This window comes from Acanthochromis polyacanthus, chromosome 9 (genome assembly GCF_021347895.1).
Source record: "Acanthochromis polyacanthus isolate Apoly-LR-REF ecotype Palm Island chromosome 9, KAUST_Apoly_ChrSc, whole genome shotgun sequence".
Classification (NCBI taxonomy): Eukaryota; Metazoa; Chordata; class Actinopteri; family Pomacentridae; genus Acanthochromis; species Acanthochromis polyacanthus.
Window position 1 is genome coordinate 21,256,467 of NC_067121.1, and position 16,070 is coordinate 21,272,536.

Sequence of the window (16,070 nt, forward strand, 5' to 3'; positions counted from 1 at the left end):
CTGTTGATAGTGATCTCTTTGTTAGGTTTGGAGGTCAGTAAAAGTCATTAGCTAGCTCATGCTTCCTTATCTTTCTGAGCCATGTGTTTGATGAAAGGGGCCTCAAATAGCTCGACATCAACGTGGAAGAATGGGGTTAGCAATCAGCAAAGAGCTCCACCTCAACAGTGTGAATGTCTAACCCATGTTCAGAACGTCAGGGATGAACTTCCTGTGACCAGATTTGTTCTTTTACTCTATTTCAGGGGTATACCGTTGGGAGACCTGAGTGGATGAGCTGTCAAGACAAGAGTTGCTTCAGAGAAGATGAGCTGACCCCAATCCAGCTGGAAATAGCTTCCCTTGGGGACTTTCACCAATTGTTTAGAGACAAAGGCAGGGTATTGACTGAATTCTAAGTGACATTCATTGTCTTCAAATCATGACCACAATATATGGAAATGATTAAAAAATGAAGCAAAGGAGAAGAAATGATTCCAATTCGCATCCCAAGTGCTTTTTGGAGGGTTTGTGGTGATTATACAAAACTCTCCATCTCCTCTGAACATGATAAATAACTTATATTTCTGCATGGGAAGCTTTCACATGCAAATCAAATATCTAAATTCCTTTGTTAAAGTTATGTGAAAAGTTAAGATGTTGGTTGAAATATATAAAGAATTCACAGAAAAACATATGACTGAAAGTGTAAATACAAATCTGCACATGTAAAGGCCTGCATGATACATGAAACCGTAAGGTCAGTACAAAAAATATGTTCACACACGAAAACTATCATGTGTCCCAACATACAGTACATGTGCTTTGAATTTATATGTGGGTTTTTACATCACTTTGGGAAATGCGTCACACAGATATACAGTTTCAGTGTCCCAGTTCCTGGGCAGTTGAAGATTTTCAGGGTGAAGTAAATTTCTTTTGCTGTTTTTTTTAAAAGTATGTGTTAATGTGAAGATGTTATCGGATTTTGAAGCATTTTAAAAAAGCAGAGACAAAGTTATCTCCAAAATGAAAATGAGGGACAGTAAGATGAAATGGGGTAAAATCACTTTTTGCGAGTATAATCCCTGAGAGATTTCTTGCTGTCAAGGGCATGAACCTGTGTCCAGTGTTTTAGATGATTGCCTATTTTTCATTTTCAGCAAAGCTCTCTTTTATGTTCACATTTGACTCCTACTATTCAGCTAATATAAATGCAAAGTAAGAAGCATCAAAACTGACTTAGTACCAAGCAGGATTCAGTCTATGACTGCATCTGGATGAGTTATTTGTTAGAAAATTACAGTACAGTGCAGCTACTAGCATATACTTAGCTTCCACAAATGGCAGGGAAAATAATCACCTAACAGCATGATGCTGATTTTTGTCCCATATTACCAAGCGCTCTTCTGCTTTCGATAGATAGATAGATAGATAGATAGATAGATAGATAGATAGATAGATAGATAGATAGATAGATAGATAGATAGATAGATAGATAGATAGATAGATAGATAGATAGATAGATAGATAGATAGATAGATAGATAGATAGATGAGAAACACCGTTATATTGTAGCGGTGCATGAGTCCTGACTTACAGACACTTGGAGGTAGATATTAATCAACTGGCTGTCGAGGATCAGAAGCACCACAGTTCTATGATAAACACAATAGTGGAGGTTGCAAGACAGGGTCAAAAAAAAAAGGTTGTTATTGACAGAGACGGGTACTATAGCCAGCAGAAGTGGCATGGAGATACAGTAATTGGCTTAAACCCACATTTAACCTTTTATAGTGAATGTCTCAAAAGAGAAGCTTTATTTAGCCAGGAGAGACGCATAGAGAGACAGATATTGACAGAGAGATCAAAAATTTAGTGGAGATTATGCATATGTCTCTAGTGTTAATCTTCTGCAGCTTACAGTATCTTGAGTCTCCCGTGGAGAAGCAGCGGGGTGCAGTTTTCCACATGGAAAATGAGCAAACAAACGATCACATTCTATTGCTGTTTGTTTGACAGCTTTCATATTGTTCATTATCGCTTACCCCAGGAATAACCTATTCATGATAGGAACGAAGCCAAGGCTGATAAAGGCTGAGGATATTGTTACAGTAATACCATGACCTCTGAAAGATAAATATGCAGTGTTTAAAAAAGGAAGAAAAAAGACAAATTAACAATATATTACTATTATTATTCTGTATGCTGTTCGAATATACATTTTTTTTATAATATATGGTACCTATGTTTCAGTAAATCTGGTGGTTTTGCTGTATTGGTGCTGAATATTTCATATTTCTTAATGTTAAAAACGACATTGGTATAGGGCTTTGTCTTTGATTTAATGAGTAAAGCGATGCAGCAGCAGACTGAGAGTAAGAACACATTTCAACAGAAGAGAGTGAAATGCTTATTGTAGCTTTGTTTTTTTTTTGTTTTTCTGTTGTTGTTATTGTATTAAGTGACAAAAGGAGGACAGCCAGGGAGTTTTTTCACAATGCAACTCAAATCATTTGCTCAAGCTTTCCACAACATATTATATACTTCCAATGAAGATGGAGTGCTTAAATTACTGGTCTGATGACAGTCCACATATATATTTTTTTGTCATCAAGAAATCACATGTATAGTAAATACCATCTGTGCGACAAGCTTACAAATTGCTGGTTTTGGTCTTTTTGTGGCTTTAGTGTTTAGTTATCTGACATGATGAAGACGCTGTTGAAAAGTCTGAAAATTCACATAAAGAGGAATGAAAATGGTTACACGGTGAAGGTGTCTAACACAAAGGATGTGCATAAACTTAGAAGCACCTAGCTGGAATGGGGACAAGCTCTTATTGTGAATTTGTGTTCGAAGGCTGACGGCTGAACGTAAATAAAGGCTTTGTGAAACACCAGGAGCTTCACCATTGTCTGGCTGGGCTTTGCTACATTGGGAGACCTAAATATGTTGTGGGCGGCAGGAATTGATGGGACTTAGAGACACCCCACAGTTTAATCATTTGTTCCTTGTATGATTTCCAACTGATAAATCACAGTCAATTTGTAGTAGGATCACAATCATGTGATTGTCAGCAGGTAACTGACGCAGTGTTGACGTCATGGTTACAGCGACTCCTTGCCGGCCTCTATATATCGCAATGGAAAATCCTTAACAAAGCCATGGATCCAGACTATAAGCCATCACTATGAAAATCTAATCAGTTGGTCCTTGTGTCATTTTTGACTTTCCCTGAAAATTTCATCCAAACCCGTTTGTCCGTTTTTGAGCAATGTTTCACACAGACAGACAGACAGATTCACAGATTCATAGACAAACCTGCACCAATCATCACATAACTCCGCCGTTCCTTGGCAGAGTAATAAGGCACAACAATAGAAACAAACATAACACAACAAAGCAAAAAAATAAAATGAAATAAAAAAACATATCTGAAAAGGAGTAGGACGAAGCATTAGCTTTTTTACTCTTACCACTTCTCCATCTTGACCATCAGTCACTCAGTACCCCACTCCCATATTTATTTATGTACATATTTACAAAAAAAAAAGAAAATAAATAACATAAATGAAGAAAGATTAAATAATCACTGATATATCTGTGTCAAGAAGGAGGGGCCTCCTCCCTGTACCTCATGAAAACCATATTTTTGTACTGCTTTTTAAACTGGGTCGTGCGTGGACGTTGCTTGAGCCCTACCTCCAATCCGTTCCATAACCTCACTCCACATATTGAAAGACAAAAGGACTTCAGTGTAGTGTGAAATCTACCATGTTTTGAAATTAAATATCCCCATTCCAATTATAACCTCAATCTCCATTAAAAACAACTTCTGAATATTTATGGGAAGTTGGTTGTTGATTGCTTTGTACAGTATTTATGCTGTTTGAAAATGAACCAGGTCAGTGAATTTTTTGTATTTTTTATTTTTAAGAAGAGTGAATTTGTGTGATCTCTTTAACCAGTTTTATGAATTGTCCTTTTTACTCTTTTTTGTACTAGTGATTGACTGTAGTGAACATGTATATGTATTACCCTAAACCCCCAAACATTAATTTAGTTATGGTAAGTTAGGGTGAGGGGAAATATTGTTTCTATGAATGAGCTTTCAAGTTCAATCCAATAATGATGCAACTGCTGTCCATCCTATTACACAGAGGACTGTGGTTTTTGTCTTTTACCTCATTATGGTAATTCACTGCTACATTGTTTATGGCAATAAAAGTAAACTGATGTATATCAGTGAAATGATCTTGACTCTAAATCCGAACCTGTTCTGAGGTCTATGCTTTTGAAAGGCTCACGTCTCCATGTGCTCCTCTGTAATGAGTCCTCCAAGTAAAAATTTGATTTGATGCCGTATCATGTGAGGATATTTTCAACAACACGAGAAGCCATTTGTGGACAAACAACTTAAGTGGGGATACTTTTGCACCAAATCTGTGCTCTGTGTAGCGGGAGCATATGGCAGTTGATGACTTTGATGCTGAAACATTATTCTCTCTGATGGATGATGCATGTGTTGTCATGGTCCACAGTAGCAGCCCATCAGTGTGTTCCAGCGGTGAGAGCTTTTTACACTGTTTCTATTTTCAAAAAAATGACATTGCAATCCCAGCAGCTAGAGCACAACAGCAGCCAGGATAGGCAGTGCTGATTATGTGTGTCAAAGCTTTCCACTAAGCATAATCATAACCTGCCGAATATGTTGAAGGCTGCGATTCTGTATGAACTGTTGAGAAAAAGGCAATTTCATATGCAAACAGTGGGACATCTTCATACATGAGGACTTTGGATTGACCATTGACCTCAGAGCAGGAGAGGCTTCTGAATCAGAAAGGGCAAGTTTTAAATAGGAGCAACAGCCTCGTCCGCCTCACAGAATGACATGTGAACCATTGTGCTGGAGACAGACAGAACTGAAACCTACATGTTCTGTTCGGGGCTTTGCAAACCTCTCCGAACGCTACAAAAAAACATGCATGATATTTTAACAGCTTCATACCAGATAGTACATTTGTAGAAGAAATTTAATCATTTATTTTTTTTGTTTGTTTGTTTTTTTTACAAAGAGCTCTGTGGCTGTCAGTAATTAAGTATGGTGTTCCACATGGGCCAGTTTTGGGACCAAGTTTGTTTCCACTATACATGCTTTCGCGTGGGCACATTATTCACAAACACAGTGCTTCTTTTCAATTTTGTGCTGATGATACACAGATGTACCCGCCTGTTAAATCCTCTAAACCTGTGTGCTGCATGTCTGATTTCAAAAAGTGGATGTCAGATAACATCTTCAAGATTCTTGTTATTGGATCACGGCACATGACCAAACAGATTTTGGCATCAGCTGGTTCATTTTTGATCATGCCAGACTTGTGGCAAGGAAACCTGGTGCCTGGTTTGATAGTAATCTCAGTTTTGAACGCCACACTTCTAAGCCGTGCACTCTTGTTTCTACCATCTTAGAATTATTTCAAAAAATAATGCCTATATAAAGCTTTAAAGACCATTTTACATGCTCTTATTTCATCACATTTGGGATACTTCAACGGCCTTTTTACCTGCCTGAACAAGAAATCTATTGACTGACTCCAGACTGCACAGAACTCAGCTTTTAACCAGAACCAAGAAACTACCATTACTCCCATGTCAGCCTCTTTGCGCTGGCTCTCAGTATGTTTTAGGATAGATTTTACGGTTTCACTGCTTATTTTTAAGGCCCTTCTTTAGGCCATCTCTGCTTGTTATATTTCTGACCTTTAAATACCGCATTCACCATTATGCACTTTAAGATTATGGGCCAGAGGTCTGTTGTCTGTTGAAGGAGCGCAGCTGAAAACTAAAAGGGGCAGAGTGTTTGGAGGTTGGTTGAGTCATCTTTAAACATCCTTGAATCAATAAAGCTTTAATGATTTTATGTGGTTTTTAAAACTGTGTGTTTTCACCTCTTCTATGTTTATGCACCATGTTGGGCTTTTTTTTCTGTCTTTTGAATGATGGTGATTTTATGATTTGGGAATCACTTTGTAACTTGGATTTTGAAAAGTGCTTCATAAATAAAGATTATTGTCTTTTTAAAGTTATTTTTATTTTTGCAAAAGTAACTGTCACAAAATACACCTTAAGCTATGGAACTGCAGCTATGTAACTGCTGTCAGATTGTTCCTGCATTTAAGCTTCATGGCAAATCATGTGAGGTTTGACTTCCAAACTAAACTGAAAAATGTGTTAAACATAATTGCAGATGCTTCTGAATCCTGAATCCAAATTGCACAGTAAAGCAGCACACGGTGCCTCAGATTAAAAAATCTCCTGCATTACGTCTCGGTAATCCAATCCTACTAGATGCAACTTTTGAGAGACTGCAGGGGAAAAAAGTGGTTTGGCAAAGGCCCTACGATCTGTTGAATGTGGAGTTTGTTTGAGGGGTGAGAAAATATGTCATTTCGGAGTCGTGGTTTAGTCCAACGTAAGAGAGAGCGCACCAATGAGAGGCTTCGACGCTCCACCCTACCTGCCTCCTTTCCGCCCCCCCTTTTCCATCCACATACTCACTACTGAACACGACCTGCCGCCTGCCACATCTGGAGCCGCTTCCCAACACGAGAAACTTCAACTTTTGCTTTTTTACGCTGCGCAAAAACACTCAGGCGTTTGCGCGTAGTCTGTCCGTCAGGGCGAATTTGGCTCTCTGTTGATAGTAAGTAGAGATTCTTGAAGCCAAGTTGGCGTTTCTGTCTTCTCTGAGCGTTTTTTAAACCCATCACCATTGGTAAACAGAGCCGAGTTTCATACATTCAGTTTGTTGTCGAAGTGACACGCTTGTTGCGCACGGTTCCTGGAAACAACACAGATGAAACGTTTCCATGTGATGTTAATTTATAAAGAGTGGGTGGGGGGAAAAGGAGAGCACTGAGTTGCAAATCACATGTATGAAAAGTTTGTAATTTCACGCTCTGCTCTGTCACAAAGCTGCTCCTTTACTAATAAAGCCTGTCTGAGAGCTGCTGGTTCACTGCGCGATATGCATGAAGGCGTTGATGGGGACGTGAGTCAGAGCAGGAATGAAGCTGTGAAATTCAACAGCGACTAGTGATGGAGTGATACAATTTGGACTGCTCTTTTTTTTGTCTAACACTGATCTAACGTTTGGACCAGAGGACTGGAATAAGCCATAAGGCGCACGGCTCCATACTGAAGTGTTTAAGTTAGTCTGAGGGGAAATTTAAAAGACCTAAAAATACAGCGTTGGTTTCTTCCCTACAAAGAATCATTTGAACTTCCCACCGCAGAGCGAGAGCGACATAAATAGTTCTGACATGTGGATGTAATTTCAGAAGAGGAAAAAAAGACAGATGCAGAGAAATAAAGCGCGCCGGCTGAGTCTGAGCATATAGTAGATTATAGGAAATTAAACCGAGGGGGCAGAGCAGAGGCGATTACTGAGTTATGATTTCACAAGCCGCCATAAGCATCGAGAGGCCAGATGGAGTGAGAAAACACAACTCGCTCCACTTTGAAGAGAGTTAAGTAGATTAAATAATTTAATCTGAGCTTCATCAGCATCTGTTTGAGCCCCTGCAAGGATTCTTGGAGATAGAGCTGCCTCAGATCAGGGATGGGATCCTCTGTGCTGCTCCACCACCTGGACTTCCTTCTCATCTCACTGCTCAGCGGTTTCTGCCTGGTAGGTCGTATTTTGTTGTTGTTGCTGATGCATACATTCACACATGCAGCCATTTATTCTGTGCAATGACCGGCATGTTTGATGCTGCACTTGTGAGCTGCAGAAGTCCAATGGTGTTTCTAGCACTGCAACCTTCCAACTGTTTTTGCATCTGGAAATGTTTTAATCAGAGAAAAAAAATTGCATATCGATCACATCTGCAAATTTCACTCTCAGCTTTTGAGTTCTGCAAAGTTTGCTCATTGCATCTCTTGCAAATTATGACTGTGATAGCGTGTGTCCAGTGTTAATTGAAGACGCTGTCCTCATAAAGTAAATCAGGGTTGATGTCAAAAAGCTTTTATTCCCAACATCTGGACACCTTTAATTGTCTCTAAGCTGCATGTCACGCTTATAAATTATCTGTGTTGACAGTGAAATAGGATGAAGTGAACCACAATGCATCTGGGCTCAGATTAACAGACACTTTCCTGAGTATTGACACACACATTGACAGTCTCAATATCTCAAACAGGTTGACATGACTGCTAACAACAAGCAGCTGTGATTAGCGATTACACTCTTGTTCCATTAAGGGCATCTCCCCACAGTTACAATACAATAAGTGTTTGTCTAAAGCAGCGCCTGTTAACCTAGTTTCTGTAATAGGCAGGGCATTATGCTTACTACAGATTGTTTCACAGCTTTGCCAGCCCCTCACCTGCTTGAACTGCAGCCATTCTTGCAGTCAGAATGAGAATGAATATTTCATTCATATCTCCAGCAGCGGCGCCTCGACAATTTCACCTCTCCGATTCACCTCTCCGATTCACCGCTGAAATGTTTTGCTTTTTCCTGACATTGTGATTTTTAATTGTGATTTTAAACTTTGCCATAGCTGTACCCAAGAAAGCCTGCTGCACACACACGCACACACACACACACACACACTCACACACACATACACAGTGTGCAGGCAGAGCAGCACACCAAGTTGGTTCTGTGTGTTTTGGCTGAGGCTGTTGTGCATTCAACAGGCAGTTCGCCCAGGCTCTGAGGTATAGTGCATTTTCCCAGTGATGTGGTCCATCACTGTACCGCAGTGGACCTCTAGGCTCATTGGTTTAGATGGCAGAGGAAAACAATTATAACATAGCTGTGTATTTATAGCTGATTCAACATTCAGTCGTTAAAAGGCTCTGTCTGTGAATGGTGTTTACCCGTTTTTAAGTTTGGTGTTTGCTCAGTCTTCTCCACAAAAAAGTGTTCTTTTTCCAAACTGCGACCAAACGGGACATAGATTTCACTGAATCTAAACTAAGAGTGGAAAGTCTGTGTCTGTGTTTAAACACAGAAGATGAGGTTTTTCAAATTAAGACATGCAGTTGTTAAAGTGCAGGACTGTGCCATTTTCCACGGGCTCAACATGCAGGTGACAATATCCTTGTATCACGAATACAAATCTCCACAGATGAAACACTTGTAGATTGGTACTGCCTGCCACATCTTATCCAACATTTTCATCTGAAGGAAATTGGCTGATATAGAAACCGACAAGGAACATCTTCATTGTGTTTTACACCTCGGCAGACAAGCTGCAGTGACAGCTCACACACAGAGCACGAGCTCACAGAGGCTTTGTTCGGTGTGGCAGGCTGCCTCACTTACTCACTTATTACATTTATTAAGAGGAAGCCATGCTTTCTGGAAACCTTAGTGAGCATTTAATTTCTACCTCATGACTGTGTTTTCCTCCGTGATGACTTGCATGTGTCTCGATCCTCACTGGAAGATCTCAAACTGTATCTGTATCTGCCTGCCACAGCCAAGCATGGCAGCTCTGGACAACATCTGACTGTGAGGACTGACATGTTTTGTAGTGCACAAGACAGCGTTGACTGGTTTGACTGCATGTGGAAAATATCTGTTGTTGACAACTTTATTCCGAAACTTTTTAAAACAGAAAAATTGTGGCTTGGTTGCTCCATCTGGCCAACAATTCTCGATGAAATTGGACCTGAAACCAGTAATTTCACTCACAATATTTGTCAAAGTAACACTGAAACAAACTAACTGAAGCAGAACTGTTGAAAACCTCATAGATATTTTTTTTTCAACACAATTGATGCTCATAGACACAATCAGTCAAACTGAAACCACAGGAACACAGTTGCCAGCTTCATCAAAATGCATGCAACAGGAGACATCCAGAAATAGCTTCTTATAATAACCATTCTCTCACTTCTGCGAGTAGTGGAGCTTCATCCATCTCTGTCATATTATCCTCAATCGAATTTTAGAAGGCAGATTAAAGAACTGGATAATCTCATCTCAGTCTGTCTCTGGTAATTAGGACTAGCAGATCTCCTCTCACTAACTCAGATGAACCGACAGTTCATTTGTGAGATAGGCACTAATATTGAAATTCATTTTCACATGCCCCTTTGACAGATCTCCAAAATGACGTAATTTTTTCCACTTGTCTGAGTTTGAGTGGGTACATGTGTATTCGAAGAAGTGTGAAATGAACCATCCTTATAAATTTATTCCACAAATGTGCTTTTGACTAAGTGGTTTGGACCAAACTGCTGAGACTATGGCCTGTTTGACTGCCGCTTTTAATTATACTCAGAGTTACCTAAACTTTCTCTGGTAGGAGCGACACGAACCAATTACTGAATAAACGAGTTCACAATGCATGAATGAAAACAAATTGCAGAACTATAACAGAAAATGTTAAATGTAAAAAAATAATTCTATATGTTTATCTACAGATACATATATATGAATAGAACTATTTAAAAAATAAAGAAAAGTAAAAATGCAATGCAATTGATGAGTGTGTAAAGCTGAGTTATCATTTTCAATATTATCATTTCTTGATTTTATGAACAAATAAATTTTATACGCTCAAATACCTTTTAAAATTATAACATTTTTCTAAAAACATTATTTTGTTTTTGCACATCACCATAATTCATTTGACTCAATGATACGCATGAAGTGAAAACCACTTCTGGGCTTTTGTTTTGAATATTTCAGGTGAAATTATAAAATGAGTGTTACAGTGCAGTGATAATAGTGGTAATGCTGCTTTTGTTCACACTGCCCACCCCTGACTGTAATCACTCATTATTTTTCAAGCATGTGAGCAAAGGTGAAATTGTTTTCCAATTGAACATGCAGCACCAATTCATTTCCATTTGAAAAACTAATTACACCTCTTCCAGTTGACATGAAAGTGAAGCTCCTCCTTATAGTAATTATTATAGCCTCTAGTAGGTCATTGCATGATACCATCTTTCTTTATCAGATATTTGGCCATGGGTTTGAGGTAACTCATTTGAATCAAATAAGGGTCTGAAGGTAAACTCTTCAGTTTTTTCAGTTTTTGTTCTTGTGAAGATGTAGTTTTAAAGATAAGTAAATCAATCCCACATCTGTATGAAAAGAACAGCTAAGTGGATGAAGGTATTTGTGCAAAGTTTTCATTTATTACATTATGAGATTCTACAGCAAAGTGTCAACTCCTTCACTTCCTACCCACAAACTTGAAAATCTAAGCTATTTATCTACTTATTCTAACTTAAAAATGCTCTTCAGTTCAAGAGCGCTGCACAGTTGGCTGAGTAGACCCTAGATGACTGCATGACTAAAACTGATTATATATAACCTAAGCAGTATAATTAAACAGAGGGTCCTCTATGAACCTACTTAATTCTGTCAAATTTGAGCATTCGATAAAATTTTCTACAACTATTTCTTTTGTGCTCTTTCTTGCATTTATCAAGAGAACAACACACAGTAGTGAGTTTAAATCTGGCATTGGTTGTATTTGCAATCACTATCAGCTCCTCATCAGGTGTACTGGCAAACACATCCCCGGGACCAGTCAGGGAGGCCAAATGACAGGAACAGACAGGACCAGTAAAAACTTTATGGATTTTTTTGACGATTCGCTCGCCTCTAATGCAGCCCACTGGGAATTGTCCCAGTCTACCCATAGGCCAGTACACAACTGATCATCACTGTTTGCACTTATCAATGTGTTGCTACATTCTCCTTTCATGATTTCTGACATCTACCAACAGCAGGATGTCTTACTGCAGAATTTTGTTTCCATTTCAGCCAGTCGACTGGTATGTCATCCAAATGTATTCACATTTTAAATTTATTTTCGAGGTTCATGGTTGTCAAAGGTTTTGTCATTTCACACATGCTTTTTTATCCAGTCTTTTCTTACGTGTGTTCCAGCTGGAAAAACATGTCGATGAGTGAATTAATTTCAGATGTAGGGTGAATCTATGGTTGTGGTTTGACGAATAGAATACAGAAGATTTGGTCTAAAAGATATTTTTATAGTTTGTTATCATTTTCCTCATAAATGTGTCTTGTTTTCCCGGTCAGAAAACCCTTTTTCTGTCGTGTATTCTTAAGCGTGATAAACACAGGCCCAGCATCTCATTTCTTTTACTCAGGGAGTTCAAACAGTTTAGATGCTGCCTTGATCTTGATTCTCCATCTTATCAGGCACCATTAAGAGACAGAGAGACAACAAAGTCCTGCCATGAGCAATTTACACATCACAGTGTACACTTGTGTTAACTGTGTGTGCTATTGTAGCCCTTTTATTGTTATCAGTTTATGAGATTTTCATTTTCTAAGGGTTGTTTCAAGGTGAAGGCCTCAGGATTGTTCGGTATGTGTACTTGGAAGGTCATCTTTTGTAAAGTCTTGTTTGAGTTGAACACTTTGTGAGTACAGACAACACGGCTGGTTCTCAATTACATACCTCCAAAGGGATGTTTGAGGGTTAAGACAGGTCGAGGCCAAGGTAAGATTTGGGGTTAGACCTTTAGGCTATGTCCACACATATGCATTTTTGTCTTAAAAAACATAGAATTTTCTATGTGTCTTACATTCACAGTACTCTATTGTAGACCCTCTAAAATGTAGACTTCTTGAATTATTAAAAAAAAAAAAAAAATCTTTTATTTCAGTTCGGACAGACAAAAACTGAGACTTTTGAAAACGTTGATGCAAACACTTGTGTTCATCATGATTAGATATCTTATCTGACAGACAATATGTCTCCTTCACTGATTGGTCAAGGCAGTGTTATTTACACTACCGATCAAAGGCTTGGGGTCATCCAGACAATTCAATGTTTTCCATGAAAACACACTTTTATTCATGCCCTAATGTAATTGCACAAGGGTTTTCTACTCATCAATTAGCCTTTCAGCATAATTCCCTAACATAATGTAGCATTAGAAAACAGGAGTGATAGTTTCTGGAAATGTTCCTCTGTCTCCCTATGTAGATATTCCATTAAAAATCAGCCATTTCCAGCTAGCACAGTCATTTACCACATTCACAATGTCTAGACTGTATTTGTAATTAATATAATATTATCTCCATTGAAAAAAAAAATTCTTTTCTTTCAAAAATAAGGACATTTCTAAGTGACCCCACATTTTTGAATGGTAGTGCACATTGGTCAAATGTTGACTGGCTCTATTCTGACACCTACATTGAAAAATATCAGCTGAATTCCTGAACGACCCCAAACTTTTGAACAGTAGTGTGTGTAGCACATTTAAAGCAACAGCTGTTGAGCTAAAGTGCTTACCCATAGAAAAGTGTTACTAATTTACCCTGTAATTTTGAATGCTGAGATTTAGAATTGACCAGATTTAAATATTAAGTAAACAAAACCTACAAATGATGATAAGATAAAAATATAATGTTAATAATTATGTTAATAATAATTATGCAGAATAATTTCACTAATATAGATTTAAAGTTCTGAGTTCTGCGTTTCTGGTCAAGCTCTTATACAATGACAACAACTCCCAGTCTGTGTTTTCTGCCCATCATAACCGCTTCATACTTGTGTTACTTTTAGCTACAGTTCCACCTCGCTCTATCAATGCAAAGAAATCTTTGCTCTCTATTATTGTTATTCCTCCTTAGTCTTTTCTGCAATCACAGAACTTTCTGTTTCCAGTTACACTGATTGTTGTGTGAAAATAATTTTCAGTATGAATTGAGATGATTTCTGTAATGGTACTAAAACACTTGTTTGGGTGGATATCGTATTATCCATTTGAAATGATGGGTGGACAGTGGTCCTGAGAATGCACTAATTTACCATACTTGTTGTTCATGTTTTCTCTCTCTGCTCAAACCTTATCCCGACTAGTCAAGGCACGTAGCTGCTGGATTCTGGTTCTGTAGAGGGTTTTCGCCTATTTAAACACAGTTTGTCCTTTTTGCTGTTGCCAAGTGATTTGTATTTTGCTAACTTGACAACACAGGCACAGAGTGTAGAAAAACAAACAGTGCAGATGCAGAATATGCACCAAATACAAAAATACAGTGGTCTGTGACTAATGCTGAAAGTAAAATATAAACTAAGTGAACACCAAAGATGAGTGGTTGGCTTCAGTAAATGTATGAGTCACCATGACAATAGACACGGTCATTATTGCTCCGCCAAGGAACACGGCAGAGTTACGTGATGATCACCGTATGTCTGTCTGTCTGTGAGCAACATTACTCAAAAACAGATAAATGGATTTGGATGAAATTTTCAGGCAAGGTCAGAAATGACACAAGGACCAAGTGAATAGATTTTGGCAGTGGTGTGACTTATAGTCTGGAGCCATGAATTTGTTCAAGATTTCTGCATCATTGCGACATAGCATCACGGCGTCACTGTAACTATGACAACAAGTGAACACTGCATGACCTACCTGCTGACGATTACATGATTGCGATCCTACTACAAATCCACCGCTGCTGACTTATCGGGATTTATTCGTTCAAAATGATGCAAGGAACAATTGATTAAATTGTGGGGGCGTTTCCGAGTCCCATCAATTCCTGACGCCTGCTACATATTTACCGCGGTTCGGTATCCGTACACATGCATAACACACGTTTGTGCTCTGTGCAAAGTCATTTTGTTTGTGGGTACATCTATATTACATGGACATATTCTATGTTGCCGCATTTTTTGATCATCAATAACTAATAAACAAATGCTGCATTTTTGAAAAAAAAAAAGCTGGATTTTTCTGACAATGCCATGTGGGGGAATGAACAGCTTTGGCAGAGTATTGCGTTCTCTTTGTGCTTTTCTAGTTATTATTTGTTAGTGTCCCTAGAAACATTTCTTTTGTAGTCCTTCTGACAGTGTTTTTTATTCGGTAGGGTCTTCTGTGTTCTGCAGGATGATTTTATAGATATGCCTCATTGCTAAATTAATTGCCTTTTTTATTAAATGTGCTTTCTCAAGTCACAGTGCATTTAGACTGTCAGGGTCACTGGAGAATGCATTATTTCAATAGATGTCCTCAGGAAGATAGCCATACACAATACACATGTGTGTATGTGTGTGTATCTGAGGCATGGCCAGGCTCTCTGTTGTGACCTTTCCTTCTCCCAAGAGAGAAAATATAGGCTGTAGGAAGTGTGTCAGGAATGATTAAATAGCAAAGTACCATTTTTGGCCAGAAATAACCAGGATTTTTTGAACCACCTTCAGACAAAGTCTTATACATGAATTCTGTTTTCTGCTGTTGTTGTGTTTTTTACATACAGTAACTTACAGTAAAGGTTTCTTTTATGCAGCCTATCTGTACTGTGCTTGCAGTAAGTTGCCTATTAATTTGCAGATCTCAGTGCTCTGAAAAAAAAGAACCCAGGCATTAATCCATTTTGTATCACACGTTACAACTTGCTTTTGCAGTGCTGCATATAAATATAACTGCAGTACTGCTGCTACATTTTCACTGTGCAATAAATATGTGCAGATGTGTATATATATTTGTGTGTATACCCATAAATATGTGACTACCAGTCAAAAGTTTTACTCACCTCCTCAATCAGTGCTTTTTATATATTTGTATTATTTTCCACATTGTAGATGAATACTGAAGATTAACACTTTTTTGTTTACAACATGATTCCATATATATTCTTTTATAGGAATAATGTCTTCAGTATTAATCTACAATGTATAAAAAAATAAATAAAAACCACTGAATGAAAAGGTGTGTCCAAACTTTGACTGGTAGTGTGTGCCGCTAGTTCAACTTTAGCAGCTGAAGAGCAGACTGCTAAGCTTGAGCAAATCATAGAAAAAGAAACCACAGACCAGGCTAAGAGGGGACTAGCTGTCCTGTCATGTGAATGCATCAAAATCCACCTCATGGCATACAAATTATATGTATATTTTTAGCAACTTTCAGGTGTGTTGGTATGTTTCTGCGTACCTTTTTTAATATAGTATATTATGATTAACTCTGTTCCTAGTAGAAATTATGCTTCTTGCCTAATATGTCTGTGGTTTGGGAGCTGTCATGTTGGCCGGCTTCACAGTGAAAACAAGCCTTCAACTTAGCCTTAAGGT

The 16,070-nt window shown here is 38.3% G+C and overlaps 1 protein-coding gene across 1 annotated transcript in view; it reads left to right on the top strand.

The window, feature by feature from the left end:
- Nucleotides 1-6,552: 6,552 nt before the first annotated feature.
- pth1r (parathyroid hormone 1 receptor) overlaps nucleotides 6,553-16,070 on the top strand; it is a 57,315-nt gene continuing 47,797 nt past the window's right edge. Inside the window, exon 1 of the mRNA XM_022208088.2 lies at nucleotides 6,553-7,672. Coding sequence (XP_022063780.1) covers nucleotides 7,604-7,672 — 69 coding nt within the window. The 5' untranslated portion in view covers nucleotides 6,553-7,603. The remainder of the gene's footprint in view (nucleotides 7,673-16,070) is intronic.